This window comes from Lissotriton vulgaris, chromosome 9, assembly GCF_964263255.1.
Source record: "Lissotriton vulgaris chromosome 9, aLisVul1.2, whole genome shotgun sequence".
In the NCBI taxonomy this organism is placed as follows: domain Eukaryota; kingdom Metazoa; phylum Chordata; class Amphibia; order Caudata; family Salamandridae; genus Lissotriton; species Lissotriton vulgaris.
Genome location: NC_141697.1, coordinates 871,272,646 through 871,287,133, shown reverse-complemented (window position 1 = coordinate 871,287,133; position 14,488 = coordinate 871,272,646). Strand labels below are relative to the sequence as shown.

The 14,488-nt window shown below is 48.0% G+C and overlaps 1 protein-coding gene across 1 annotated transcript in view; it reads left to right on the top strand.

Annotated features, from left to right (window-relative positions):
* The first annotated feature begins 239 nt into the window (after positions 1 to 239).
* Positions 240 to 14,488, top strand: part of LOC147692403 (olfactomedin-4-like) — a 40,073-nt gene continuing 25,824 nt past the window's right edge. The window contains exon 1 of the mRNA XM_086938619.1: positions 240 to 372. Coding sequence (XP_086794745.1) covers positions 328 to 372 — 45 coding nt within the window. The 5' untranslated portion in view covers positions 240 to 327. The remainder of the gene's footprint in view (positions 373 to 14,488) is intronic.

Here is a 14,488-nt window from a genome sequence, read left to right as displayed (position 1 = left end):
ACAAAGTCCTGGGGGGAAATTCCAGCATCTTGTAACTCAGTCACCAATGTTTGCAGAAGGGAGTGGGCGTGGAAGGAGAAAGAGGCTTTGATTGAGGACAAGCAACTCCTCCAGAAATGCCCCAGGCCTGATCCCCTCAGGGCAGGGCAGCTTTATCTTTTTTACAGGAAGGGGATTTCTTAACCTGTGTTTGCTCAAGAGAGCTAGTTTTTTCTATCTCTAGGGGGACATTTCAGTACAGCCCTTCCTGGACAGAGAGGGCTATAAAAGGGCGAGTGATGCTGTACAGCGGGCAGAGCGAGTCAGAGGGCAGTTTGGGTGAGCAAGATGCTGCCGTACCTCCTCGTCGTGTTCCTCCTTCAGAGACTTGCCGTGAGTATTACTCAATCTAGAGGCGCCGCACACCTTCACGTGCGTTACTCCAAAGTATTACAGCTTTCTCGGCTCTTTTCATTTTCACCCTGGTCCCGTATGTTTGATTGGCGCGATCATCTGAATGCTTTTTCCAGAGCTACTATTTTTCTTTCTCACGTCTAAGTATCTCATCCGAGACAGCTTTTTTTCTTTGGGGTTTGGAACTTGTAGTTCTCACTTTCTAATGTCAGAATGCAAATGACAAACCCTGGCTGAATGGGACACGCGCAGAAGGATCTTTGAATAAAGGCGCTCACCTTTTATTCAGACTGGTATTTACTCATCTCCGCGCCTGAGGTATTTTTAAGTGCGTTCCCCGTTTTCTCGCGCGAGTTCGAGCTCGAGACACTTCCATTGCAGTAAGGCGGGACAGTTGGTGAGATAGCTCCTTTGGTTAATGCGCCTGCTCGAGAAATCTGTGTGCATTCAACAGCTTCACGCTCTGCCTCCGGGCCAAGCCTGTCATGCATCCAAGGTAGACAACATTAATCTTGCCCTATCACTGTCACCTGTCAGTTTCAGTTCGTGGTGACTACATATAAATCTGGCTAGCAGGTTTCTTTTTTAGGAATCTGGCTGCTTTAATCTCCAGAATGCAGAATACTTTTTAGGACCAAAGTATTCGTGCAGTCTTTGGGTTTCTTTCAAAACTGGGAAAATACTTTAAAATGGCTTCGGATCCCAATGTTGCACAGGCTACATTGATCCCTAGGATAGCCTTGTGTGTTAACTATGCCAGTTACACGCTCTTCATTCTATTGTAATTCAAGTGTGATTTGTACTGATTCGTGTTTTTTTCACGATTGACCGATTATCTTATTTTGCTTCTTCTGAGAACCTGAAATCAGGTGCTAATTGGGGGTAACAAAAAGGTAATTTGTGATAATAGCCCCGAACTCTCGATGTATTTACATATTTTATAAAAAAACACTCCCTAACAGTGCCTTGGACACTGGATGTTAAGCCCAGTGGTGGCTCCTTTGCTAAGGCGGAGTAGACAGTGTCGCCCCACTGCTTTACAGCAGAGTAAATAAAGAAAAAATAAAAGGATAATAACTCAATGTTATTATCATATCATTTTTTTCCTGCTGCAGCAGCTTTGCAGGACAGGGCTGTTCTGCTCACAGAGCACGGGAGGAGTGGTGGGCACTCTGTAAGCCTGCATGAGTGTTTGGCCGGCCTTCTTGGGCCTGCCAAATCGTCATGCGCACTTTTCATGTTCTCCACCCAGGCTGTATTACAGCTTGGGTGGGGTACATGCCCATGCTCCTAATCCCCATCTGAGCACCAAACCATGGCGCTCAGACCAATTACAACGCTGCATTTTAGCGTTGTGATTGGCTTAGGAGAGCTTGGGTACTTCCTATGGCAGGACGCTGAGAGACGACGGAGGAGAGACGTGGCGAGGAGATACGTTTATTTTTATTCACCATCAGCTTGCTACCCCCGATTTGTGCCAGCCGCCACTGGTTAAACCCCTCATTTCCTGCCGTACATTGGACATTTCAACATTTTGGTCAGTTTTCTCCTACATTGGAGAGCAGAGCCCTTCTCCCTCCCAGCACGTCTGAACACTCTTCAGCGTCCCTTCCAACTTCTTCCTGTCCATTGTCTGAAAAAAGCTGTGCCCCTTTATTCTACGACGGTTGGCAATCGCTTGGGCAATCAGTGTAATTTAGGATCATCTTGAGTTAAGGTCCCTTCATTAAGGTGAATTTTTCCGAGTTAAGGAGATGAGCAAAGAGTAATTGTTGTACAGGTGTGTGCCCAAAATTAATACTAGCTCACTTAATGGATTTGTTGTAATGCTGTGATTGTGAGGATGTGCAGTGGAGCTACACAAAATGGGAGGCATCACTGCAGAATGTGGGGACTGGCCTCTAAAACTCCCATATCTCACAGTTATTCTTAGGGAGCTAAAATGAGACCACCCCCTTAAAGCATGCCCCCCTCTCCCGTGCTGCAGGGTGCTAAGGGGGCCTGTGTTACACCCCTGTGGGTGTGGTAAGTTTGAGGTAAAATATTTTAAATGGTTTTGAAATGTAGGCTCATGAGAGGATATTAATATGCTCATTGCTTAATTTGTGAAGGGGTTTGCCATTACTTAGCACTGGAAACTAATTTTCAACAAAGGCACTTATGACAGTCACCACATGGTGGCTCCGTCTGTTCAACTTTGAGGCGAGAAAATTAGTTTAACAACTAAATACATATTTGAAAGATAATTCTACTACCAGGCCATTCTTACTGCTATGGTGGCCTGAAATTGACAAAAAAGGAACATTTAGAGAAGTGTGATTTTTAATAGGGAGCGTTTATACTTGCATGTGCCAGTGCTGGAAATTCCAATCTGAATGCAAGTTGCAGTGACCTCCCTAGCTATTCCTTGTGCCCTGGCACTTGTTTATTTACAAATTAAACATTGAAAGTGCTGCTATGGTGAAAACACTTAGGGCCTCATTTATGAAAAGTGACGCATTGCTGCGTGAAAACAGCGATGCATCACTTTTCACTGTGCTCTCCCTGCGACACTAACAATGCATCATATTTACAGTATGACGCATCATGTCACAAGGAGTTACAGATACGTCAGCATTTCTGACGTATCTGTAGGCGCAAAAGTGACGCATTGCTGGAGTGTGTCACAAAAGTGACGCAACTCCAGCAATGTGTCCTTTCACATGGGCAAGTCCCATGTTATTCGTGCCTGCGTCAGTCTTACACCTGCCATGAGGCAGGCGTAAGATTTTGATGCATTAGCGGCCAAGAAATGGCACCGTTAAATCTTATAGATTTCACTGCGTCACTTCTATGACTCTCTCTTGCGTCAAAATGCCTACCTTGCATACATTATACCTGGCACAGGTATAATGTGGCGCAGGGGTTTACAAAGTGACGCATCTACCTAGATGCGTCACTTTGTAAATATGGCGCAACAAGGCGCATTTTTTACGCCACTGGTGCGTCACAAAAAGTGACGCACCGGCGGCGTAAAAGTGACGCACAGCCTCATAAATGAGGCCCTTCGTTTGGTATAAAGCTGTGGTGCGTATGATAGTGGCGTGGGCATGGTGTCTTGGGGTTCTGTTGGTGTAGGAAGAAGTGTAAACTAACCTGTTTTTGGCATGATTATTAGAGGGCTCAGCTTCGTGTAATATATCACCTCTCTTTGGATATGTCAATCAATCTGATTAAGTATCATCGTGGGTTACACGGAACGGCCTCAGATCAAATGCTTCCTGCCATTCAGGAAGTCGTATATGATCAGACTGACAGACAGCTCACCTCTGCTTGCATCCACTATGAAGGCTTATAGTATTAAAAGAGCTGTATCACTGAAAGTGTTCCGGGAGTTTATTAGACATTTGCGCCAGTGTCTGTGCCCTTTTTGCACCTTCAGGTTACAAATGGGGCCGTAGCCATGTCTTGCACGTGTCTAAAAAAATCTGTGATTTTATTCAAAGGAAAAAAATCGTGCCGTAGGCTTACTTTGTTTTCAGCTGTGTGATTAGTGCAGCCGGTGACGGCAGATCTGTCATGGTCTTTATCCCAGTGTCAAACTGCTGAGCGTTTTTTGGCACAGTTATCATTATTATCAGCAAGAGTTACAGCATATAGAAGGATTGCCGGGAGCGAGTAATACACCGCGCCGTCCACTCAAAGGGCGCATATCTAGAGAAACAGCTTTACGTTTGCAACAAGACATTTCTTCACCACTAGGTGTCATCAAAAGGCAAGGAATGGAATGGAAATTACGTTTATAACATTTTATTTTGTGATAAGACTTTCCCACAGAAAAACAGGGGTTTCTTTTATCTTTTTCTGTTTTTTAACTGAAAATTCTTGCACCGTCCTTCGAATCAAGTCTATTGCAAATAGTGGAAGGACGCCATTAGTTGATCCCCATGGAGGAGGGCATTTTCAAGTTTTATGCCAGGGGCTGGGCCATTGTCCCGTCTACTGGGCCTACAGGTTAATTCGTCTTGACCACGGAGCCAGGGTGGGTCATGGGTACACCCTCCGTATCCCCTGAGGAGTTGCGAAACAGGGAGCGAAGAAAGACACACCTTCCTAGCGAATAGGAGGACCAGCATTTGCAAAAAATGACAATGCGATACTGGGACACTATCACCAGTTCTCATCAGGGGGAGGTTGCCTAGGGGACCAGGCTGGTTGATAGTGGGCTGCTGACCTGCTGGTGGTCCTTCACTTGTAGATCTACCTCGGGTATCCCAGAAGTTTAGTGCATGGGCTAAGATGTCACAAGCTGCCCTGGTAGGGACCAGGAGGTATGAGGTCCCTCTGGAACCATAAAGCTGACGTGTTTATGAATTGTTCATACACGTATCTTATCTTTTATGCCATGTTGCCTGGGACTCACCAACAGCCTGCCCTTGAAAAGGGGATGTGTGAAAAGGGGATGTGTATCGGAAATGTGTGCAATTTTATTTATAACATTTTGTGTGGTGTATGTGTGCACTGCTTCGTTGATGTGCATTTTGACCTTTCTAGGAAACAAGTCCTAAAAAAATTTAGTGGGGGAGGCTGACGTCACGACAGGAAGTGACGTCACGAAAAGTGGCTTGCGCCATCAGACTTATTGCCTCCCCTCGCTCATCCCTTAGATACGATTGCATCAGAGAAGCCAACACGTGAGCAGCGTTCTGAATGGGCTCCGATCTCGCCCTAGAGAGGCCAAAGAGTGAATGTGTGGCTCTATTTGTTCCAGTTATCGAGCTCCTGGTAAAATAAGTGGGGGGACACTGTCCACCCGCGTGATACCCCGACTCGAGCCCTGGCCGCCACCTTACTGAACTTGTATCTCTTGCTCGGTATGAAGCAAACTTGCTACATCCTAACCCAAGCCAAATTGTGTCCTTGAGTTTATGGGAGAAAACAGGTATAGTGTAGGGTCTCTTCCACTGTACGTGTGACTCACTATGGAAACAGACTGATTGCTCCCAGTCATCTTACCTACTCGCTTCATGCTCTCAGCCCTGTATGTAAAACGGGATTGCACTCTTGCCTGAGCTAGACCAATACAGACATCACTGTCGTATATGATACATGCTCAATGGTTTTTGTCGGGAGCCCACCTGAGTTACTTTACTTCCGGGTCCGCCTCATCCATTTACAGTTTGTGGGAGGGGGGCACCCACCATACCCCGAGCTGTCGAGTATGGGACTGCCCAAGGATATCTATTCTGTGGGTGGCCTCAAGAACTCTAGTCCAAAGCTTCACTCCTTCAGTTGAAAAAAAGGGGGAAAAACACAGAGGCACCATCCTCCCACTTCCTGGTGGAGAAGTGTGGCTCAATGGTTAGAGCGGCAGACCCTGATGCAGAGGTCTAGCCCGGGACCAGGGTTCAATTCTCCGCCTCAGCGTGTCTTGGGCTCAAAATTCCACGGACCTGATAATTCTCGCATCAGTGCCTATTCCAATCATGGAGTCCCACTCTGCAACTCTGGGCAATAGCTTGCTTAATCTCCACAACAGCCCCCACAATGCTAAGGATGCCTGGCCTCCACCTTGGGGGTGCCCAGGAGTGGACGCCTCACAGGGAAAGCCAGGATGGGTTCCACTGCGGTATTCGTACAAGCGCCTTGAGACCCGTGCGGGTGAGTAGTGCGCTATACAAGTATCAATTTCCTACCGCAATTTGCGTTTCCATTAGCAGCATCCACTCAGAAGCACTGCATAACTTATAGTGCACATGCTCCGTTTTACATGGTCTATTGAACAACTTGATAACAATTTAACTGAGTAATGCTTCCCAATGCATAACTAAAATAGCCACACTAAGGGGCATATTGACAAAGAAATGTCAGAGCACGGAACTGCACCACATTTGGCAACGCTGCGCTCTGACATTTCCAAAACGCAGGGATGCTCCGTATTTACAAAATTACAGGGCACCCCTTTGTTTTCCCTAGTGCTGGCACTAAAATGAGCTCGCTGCTTAGCTCCTACGCAGGCACCCTTGAATTATAGTGCAAGAGCGCCTGTGTTATAGGGAATGATTGATTATGGGCAGGCAGGTACACCTTCCTGCACATAAACAATCATTAATGGTGTTTTGCTCTTTCTATCTGTGCTGCAGAACGCAGCACCCTTAGAAAAAGCAAAAACGAGGAGAAATAAAAGTATTCCTCCTTGTTGCGCAATTTTAATACCTGCTATTGCATTACACATCCTTATAAATCTGGGGCAGCATCAAAATGCAATGGGTGTTGAGGTGGAACTCCCACAGCAACACCCATTTCACGCAAAGTGATGCGTGTAAAGGGGCCATATTTACAAGGTGATTCAGAAAAGGGGGTGGTGATGAACAGAGTGTCTGAATTAAGTAGACCACTCTTACCCAGTCCAAAGATCAGGGCCTGATCCATCACCGTTTTTTAGCTCACTGCACCATCCCAGCTCAGAACTTGGCTATATGCAAATTAGTCTGACCCTGGCCCAGTGCATCATGGGAACAGGGCAGACCAAACTGCCAAGCCAATTCTTATACTGGGAAGGAAACAAGCCTCCGGGGACCGGTTTCTGGCATTTCAGCCGTCTTCGGCCCGGCTTGCTTGAATCCTGATGGTGCAATGAGCAAGGGACTCACATCTGAGTATACCCTTCCATGCTTATGGTGGACAAAAATGATTCACACTATAGGTGTGGCAGGGTATACTCAGACATGAGTCACTTGCTCAATGCACCATCAGGATTCAAGCAAGCCGGGCCGACGACGGCTGAAATGCCAGAAACCGGTCCCTGGAAGCTTGTCTCCTTTCCGGTGAAGAATTGGCTTGGTAGTTTGGTCTGCCCTGTTCCCATGATGCACTGGGCCAGGGACAGACTAATTTGCATATAGCCAGGTTCTAAGCTGGGATGGTGCAGTGAGCTAAATAACGGTGATGGATCAAGCCCTGATCTTTGGACTGGGTAAGAGTGGTCTGCTTAATTCAGACACTCTGTTCATCACCACCCCCTTTTCTGAATCGTCTTTGGCCACTATAGGTGTGGCAGGGTATACTCAGACATGAGTCCCTTGCTCACTGCACCATCAGGATTCAAGCAAGCCGGGCCGACGACGGCTGAAATGCCAGAAACCGGTCCCCGGAAGCTTGTCTCTTTTCCGGTGAAGAATTGGCTTGGTAGTTTGGTCTGCCCTTTCCCATGATGCACTGGGCCAGGGACAGACTAATGAGCTGGGATGGTGCAGTGAGCTAAATAACGGTGATGGATCAAGCCCTGATCTTTGGAATGGGTAAGAGTGGTCTGCTTAATTCAGACACTCTGTTCATCACCACCCCCTTTTCTGAATCGTTTTTGGCCACTATAGGTGTGGCAGGGTATACTTCGACATGAGTCCCTTGCTCACTGCACCATCAGGATTCAAGCAAGCCGGGCCGACGACGGCTGAAATGCCAGAAACCGGTCCCCGGAAGCTTGTCTCCTTTCCGGTGAAGAATTGGCTTGGTAGTTTGGTCTGCCTGTTCCCATGATGCACTGGGCCAGGGACAGACTATTTTGCATATAGCCAGGTTCTGAGCTGGGATGGTGCAGTGAGCTAAATAACGGTGATGGATCAAGCCCTGATCTTTGGACTGGGTAAGAGTGGTCTGCTTAATTCAGACACTCTGTTCATCACCACCCCCTTTTCTGAATCATATTTACAAGGTGGCGTTAAGCCACTCAAAGTGTCTTAGAGCTGCTTTGTAAATATGGAGAAGGGCATAGTCCCACCAAAACGTCATTAACAAGCATTTGCAATGCAATAGGTCTCGCAGTTGTGAGAGTTTGAGCTATTGGCATTGTAAATGGCAATGCCTTTTATTTACATGTTAGTTTTTAAAACATAAATAAATGGCATTGTCATTTACAATGCCAATAGCTTAATCTCTCGCAAATGCGAGACCTATTGCATTGCAAATGCTTGTTAAAAAAGGGTGTCTCTTATTCTAGGAGGCCCAGGGGTACAGAGGCAGCCTCCTAGAGTACAGAGTTTACCCACTAAAAGTGAAAGGGGTGGGGTTAGCTCTCAATGCCCCCTGGGAGAGGCCCAGGATCCCTTTGCACGGGGCGTTATTCACTAATCACTGCTACAAGAGATGGGTTACCAGCTTCACTGAGTGCCTCCCCCGAGTGCACAAGGACTGGAAGCAACATCTGGGAAACACCGGCTCCTGTTACAGGCACTCCAGCGCAAACCTATCAATCACTCATCACCGCGAGGTGCGCCCACTCTCTTGGCAGCTACTATACCTAGACCCTCACTCCCCCGATACTTCTGTCAGTACCCTCGAAGTTCTCTCAGTAAGCGAGTGTGGGGCCCCAGGAGTGGAGAAGGAGTGTGAGGACACAGGCAGATAGAGCCGGCTACACATGTACAGTCAGAGGGCGCAGGCACAGCAAGGCAGAGCAGCACACGTACAAGTGGACAGAGCAGAGTGAGCAGATACAGGCAGCAAGAACCGAGTGGGAAGGTACAGGCAGGTAAAGCAAAATGCGCAGATACAGGCATAGAGGAGAGCGCAGAGACAAGCAGGCATAGGGGAGAGCGCAGAGACAAGCAGGCAGAGGAGCACGCACAGACAGGCAGAGCAAAACGTGCAGGTACAGGGGAGATTGGGCAGATACAGGCAGGCAGAGGAGAGTGCGCAGACACATACAGGCAGAGGAGAGTGCGCAGATACAGGCAGAGTAGAGTAGCAGTTACTGACAGGCCTAACAGAGTAGCTGAAACAGGCGCACAAAGACTAAGAGCGGGTCTGGCAGAAAGAATGCAAAACGAGCCTTCGCTCAGCTGCCATATGGTGCCGGGGAGAGAGGCCCACAAAGAGAGGTGGGAAAAAAAGCCGAAATCAAACTACCAGCAGATGAAATTGATTTATTTCCAGCATTAAAAAGCAAGGGGTGGGCGGACTGGTGGAACATAAAACCTCTCGCAGGACCGGAAGATGAGACACAGCGAGACAGGCGGCGAGAAAAACAAGGTGTACAATCCCGGGCGGAAGTCAGGCAGCCCGGGGGCGGGACGTCAAGACACACCGGAAGCCCGGGCGGGCTCCCGGTGAGAGAGCCTCGCACGCACAGAAGGAAGAGACCGCCGCCGCCTGGAGACGAGTACCGGTGAGTGGGGGCCTTTACTGAGCTGCGAGGGCGGGGGGCGTGTGTGTGCGTGGGGCGGCGGGGGGCTCTGTATGTGTGTGAGCGTGCGTGCGTGTGTGTGTGTATGTGTCTTGGAGTCTGTGTGTATGCGTGCGTGTGTGTATGCGTGTGTGATGACTGGGGGGGGGGGAGAGAGTGTGTGCGAGCGAGTGTCTGTGTGTGTCTATGCGCATGCATGTGTGTATGTGTGGGGATGTGCACAGCGCGGGAATTCTTGTGGATGTGGACGGAGCCGACGTGCTCGTGCACGAGGTCAAATCCACAAGTTAAAGCGCGTGGCACCCTCTTGTCCTCCTAATCCCCCCGAAGTCGATCACTATAGTTGTCGAGCTGGACTGGAGCATCCTACGGATGCTTACTCCAGCTCGACCTAAAAATGACGTTCTGGTGGTGCTATACCCTTGTAAATATGAAACCACTTCTTCTGAGATGAACAATTTAATGTACCCAAATAAGTTCATTACTGAGTAGCTCAAAACAACATGTCCAGAGACTTTTGGCTGCACACACCTTGAGATGCTTTGTAGCTGCATAGAGCTGCACGGCCCAGCATCATTGCTTATTGACTCAATTTGCATCTCATTTCTTATCAGCAAAGCGGTTGTGCTCAGTTAGCTCATCCAGCAGCTGTAAAACCAACAGCATGAGCACCAGGACTAGGTGTCATTCTGAGGACCCTGTTGTCTCCACAGTAACTCAACCCCGCCCCCCCCCCCTTCTGCAGTTACTGACCGGGGGCATTGGAACTACAGGGGTTGGGGTGCCTGGGGGCACAAGTGGGATCCTGACCATCCCATTCAAAGTGGGGACTTAACCAAGGTAATCAGTCATTTTGGGTGGAGAGGTGTGGAGCAGCGGCGAGAGCGGCTGACTCCAGAGTGCAGGGCACGCGATTCGATCCCCGGCGCTGGTGGCATTTCAGCTCAGCATCATGTGACTCTGGGCAATAGCTCACTTAATCCCCCCGATGCCGCCCCCCCCCCCCCCCATCGCCTTGAAGTCCTTCAGGGGTGATATATTAGTGCTTAACAAATGCAAATTATTATTATTATTTTGGGGCCATAGTCCAGTTAATTCCTCATTTTCCAAGGTATTTTACACGGAGACTCCATCTAATTTTAAGTCGAGTCAAACACAACAGACCAGGGGACGGGGCGCTACTGGGGATCTTGTAATCCTGATCCGCCCAGTAACTCCTATTACCAATCTAATTTGGATTACCGGGGACCTCATAGTGACGCCCAAAATGGGTCCAGCAGGACTGGCAGATTGAGGAAAAACAAGAACTGCACGGCACCTTGCAGCCTGAAGCACTGGGTATTTGTCCTGTCTTGGCACCACTCGTGACAACCATGATAGCAGTATGCACAGGAAATCTCGAGACAGGTATAATATTGGTGCTCCCCTTCAGACGGGTTGTCACTAATGCCACAGCCGCCAACATTCAGCAAACTGGTAAAATGGTGAAAACATTGTGTTTTCTATTTGCCTATGTATATATTTAAATATCCAACCGACACTCAAATATGCAACTTCTCAGGTGAGGCGATAATGAATGTTAGCTATTTGTGGCTTACACTTTTTATGTTAACATTAAAAATAAAAAAAGGACTGACTATGTCGTCCGAGTTAAAATGGCATTTCTGCCAGTAATTTTATTCATTTCTCGGTATATAATGTGTGCCTCTACCAACAAAAAGATTTTTCCATTACAGTGGATTTGAGGAATACAGAACACACACTCAGGGCACACACAGTAGCTGATTTCAAGCAGCAAGCAATGGGTACAACTATGCAGGCTTCAGTAGCAGGCCAACGTAAAAAACACAATGCTAGAATCTTCACAAGAAAACAGTTTTATATATTGAGATATCAAACTCAAGAGGCATGGAAGACGGATAAGGACTTCTTGGAGCACGCATTCTGGACATTTATTTTCTGTTAAAATATTTTAGGGTCCGTTTGTCCCAGAGTTATTTTTGTCTCCTATACTGAAATCAATCAATCAATCAATCAATACATTTATAGAGTGCGCTACTCACCCATAAGGGTCTGAAGGCGCTGAAGGGGGGGGGGGGGGTTGCTTACTGCTCGAATAGCCAGGTTTTGAGGTGTCTCCAGAAGGTGAGATTGTCCTGGGTCAGTCGTAGGTGTGCCGGGAGGGAGTTCCATGTTTTGGCTGCCAGGTAGGAGAACGATCTTCCTCCGGTGGTGGTTCTGCGGATTCGTGGGACGGTGGTGAGGGCGAGGTTGGCGGAGCGGAGCTGGCGGGTGGGGGGTGTAGAACGAGAGTCGGCTGTTGAGGTATTCGGGGCCTTTGTCGTGGAGCGCTTTGTGTGTGTGGGTGAGGAGCCTGAATGTGATCCTCTTGTTGACGGGGAGCCAGTGCAGGTTTCTCAGGTGGGCGGATATGTGGCTGTGGCTGTGGCGGGGGGATGTCGAGGATGAGTCGTGCGGACGGCATTCTGTATGCACTGTAGTTGTTTCTGTAGTTTGACTGTGGTTCCTGCGTATAGGGCATTTCCGTAGTCCAGTCGGCTGGTGACAAGGGCTTGGGTGACGGTCTTTCTGGTTTCGGTAGGGATCCACCGGAAGATTTTTCGGAGCATGCGCAGGGTGTTGAAGCAAGATGATGAGATGGCGTTGACTTGCTTGGTCATCGTGAGGGAGGAGTCCAGGATGAATCCCAGGTTGCGTGCGTGGTCCATGGGTGTTGGTGCTGAGCCCAGTGCTGTGGGCCACCAGGTGTCGTCCCAGGCTGATGGGGATTGTCCGAGGATAAGGACCTCCGTCTTGTCTGAGTTCAGTTTCAGGCGACTGAGCTTCATCCATTCTGCGATGTCTTTGATTCCTTCCTGGAGGTTGGTTTTGGCTGTGGCTGGGTCTTTGGTGAGGGAGAGTATCAGTTGGATGTCGTCGGCGTAGGAGATGATGTTGATGTTGTGTTTGCGTGCAATGGCGGCGAGGGGGCTCATGTAGATATTGAGAAATGGGCCCGATTCACAGAACTAACTTAAGACAAAATCCTAAACTTACCACCATTTTGGTATTCACAGAAGGCACATACTCATTTTGGTATTCACAAAACTTTACTACTCCTAAACTGAGAAAAATCTTAACTTTAAGACTTCCGGTATTCACAGATGGCATTTAGGAGTCCTAAAGTTAGGACCCCTAACTTCTGTGAATACCGAAATGAGTAAGTGCCTTCTGTGAATATTAAAATGAGCCAGTGCCTTTTGTGAATACCAAAATAGTAGTAGGTTTAGGATTTTGTCTTAAGTTAGTTCTGTGAATCGGGCCCATAGTGTGCCAGCATTCGAAACAAAATTCACTGTTATCATTAAAATTGCAAAAAAGTGCCTGGCAACTGGCTAATTCATGGCATTCCCTGCGGATTTGACAGATGACTTAGCTTTGGCACTCCCAGATATTGAGCAATCATTTGATTTAGTAAATTGGTCCTACCTGTGAAAAGTGCTCCAAAAACTAGGGTTGGGCCCTGGATTTACTCAATAGGTTCACTTAGTCTAATCTGCACCATATGCTAAGGTACGATCTGGGAGGGTGATATCTGATCCTTTCCAGTTATGCAGAGGTAACCGACAGGGACGCCCTCTGTCAATGCTTTTGTTTGCGTTACCATGGAGCCATTAGTGGAGACCCTGTGCGGCTAGATGTGACTGTGGGGTAGATATTTAGGGGAAATTTACCATGTAGTCTCCCTTTATGCTGATGATGCTCTAGTATATATTCGACAACAGGCCTATTTGGCACCCATTCTACTCAGAGTTATGCAGGCATTTGGAGACATCATGGTCATTCGGATTAACCGTGATAAATTCAAGCTGTTTCCCCAAGGAGGGCCGACCGGATTACTGGAAGATTGAGCTGCCTTTGGTGCGGTTCCCCTGGGTGACCTCTGATATTCGCTATCTGGGAGCTCACCTGGCTCGCACAGCTCTGCAATTCTTAAATCTCAACATCCGAAAAGCGGTGGACGGAATACGAGCCTCAATCAGGTTCTGGAATGAATTACCTTTGTCCTTTATGGGCAGATTTCCAATAGTGAAAATGATACTACTGCGTTGTCTCTACACCATGCGCAGTACTTTTTATGTGATCCCCCGGCATTATTTTAGCACACTAGGCAGTTTGATAGCAGACCTCCTCTGGGGTTCTAGGCATAGAAGGGTTGGACTCGCTACTTTTCAGGGAACGTGGAGTCAGAGGGGGCTTGAAGTTCCCTGCCTGGAGTTTTACTATATGGCAGTCCAGCTGTGGCATGCAGTACATTGGTTGGATGAGGATGATAACTGGAAAACGCATCTCTTATTGGGCACCGGTGATGGGAAGCCTTTGCCGGCTCTAATGATGTCTGGATCCTGAGTCCCTTCATCGTTTCCTTATATTACAAGGTAAGTTGCAACTATCTGTGAAACTGTTGCTGAGCAAGTCATCCGGCCGGCTCCCTAGGCACTGGATATGCCTCTCTGGGCGTTGTAGCCCTTCTCCTGCATCGCTGAGTCCATGTTGGTGCAAAGTTGGAGGGATAGAGGTTGCAGTCTAATGGAGGACCTAAGCATTGACCAACGCTTTATTAAGCAAGCAGAGGCGACTGCTTCCTTTGATTTGGGTAGTGGGCAATGTCTCCAATATATGAAAATTTCAAGCATTGTCCGGGAAGTGTGGCTGTCTTTTCCTGCTGAGCCTCCCAAGTCAAATGTGTTGATAGTCATGTTAAATATTGCCCAGGGAAGCCGATTAATATCACACCTTTATCAGGCCGTGTGAGATGACCTGTCACGGGTGGTGCTTTCTATGCAATCGAAATAGGACACCCGTTGAACGAACCATTGTCGGCTAAAGAATGAGTGAAGGTCCATGAAGGGGTCCAAACAGTCAGCTGCA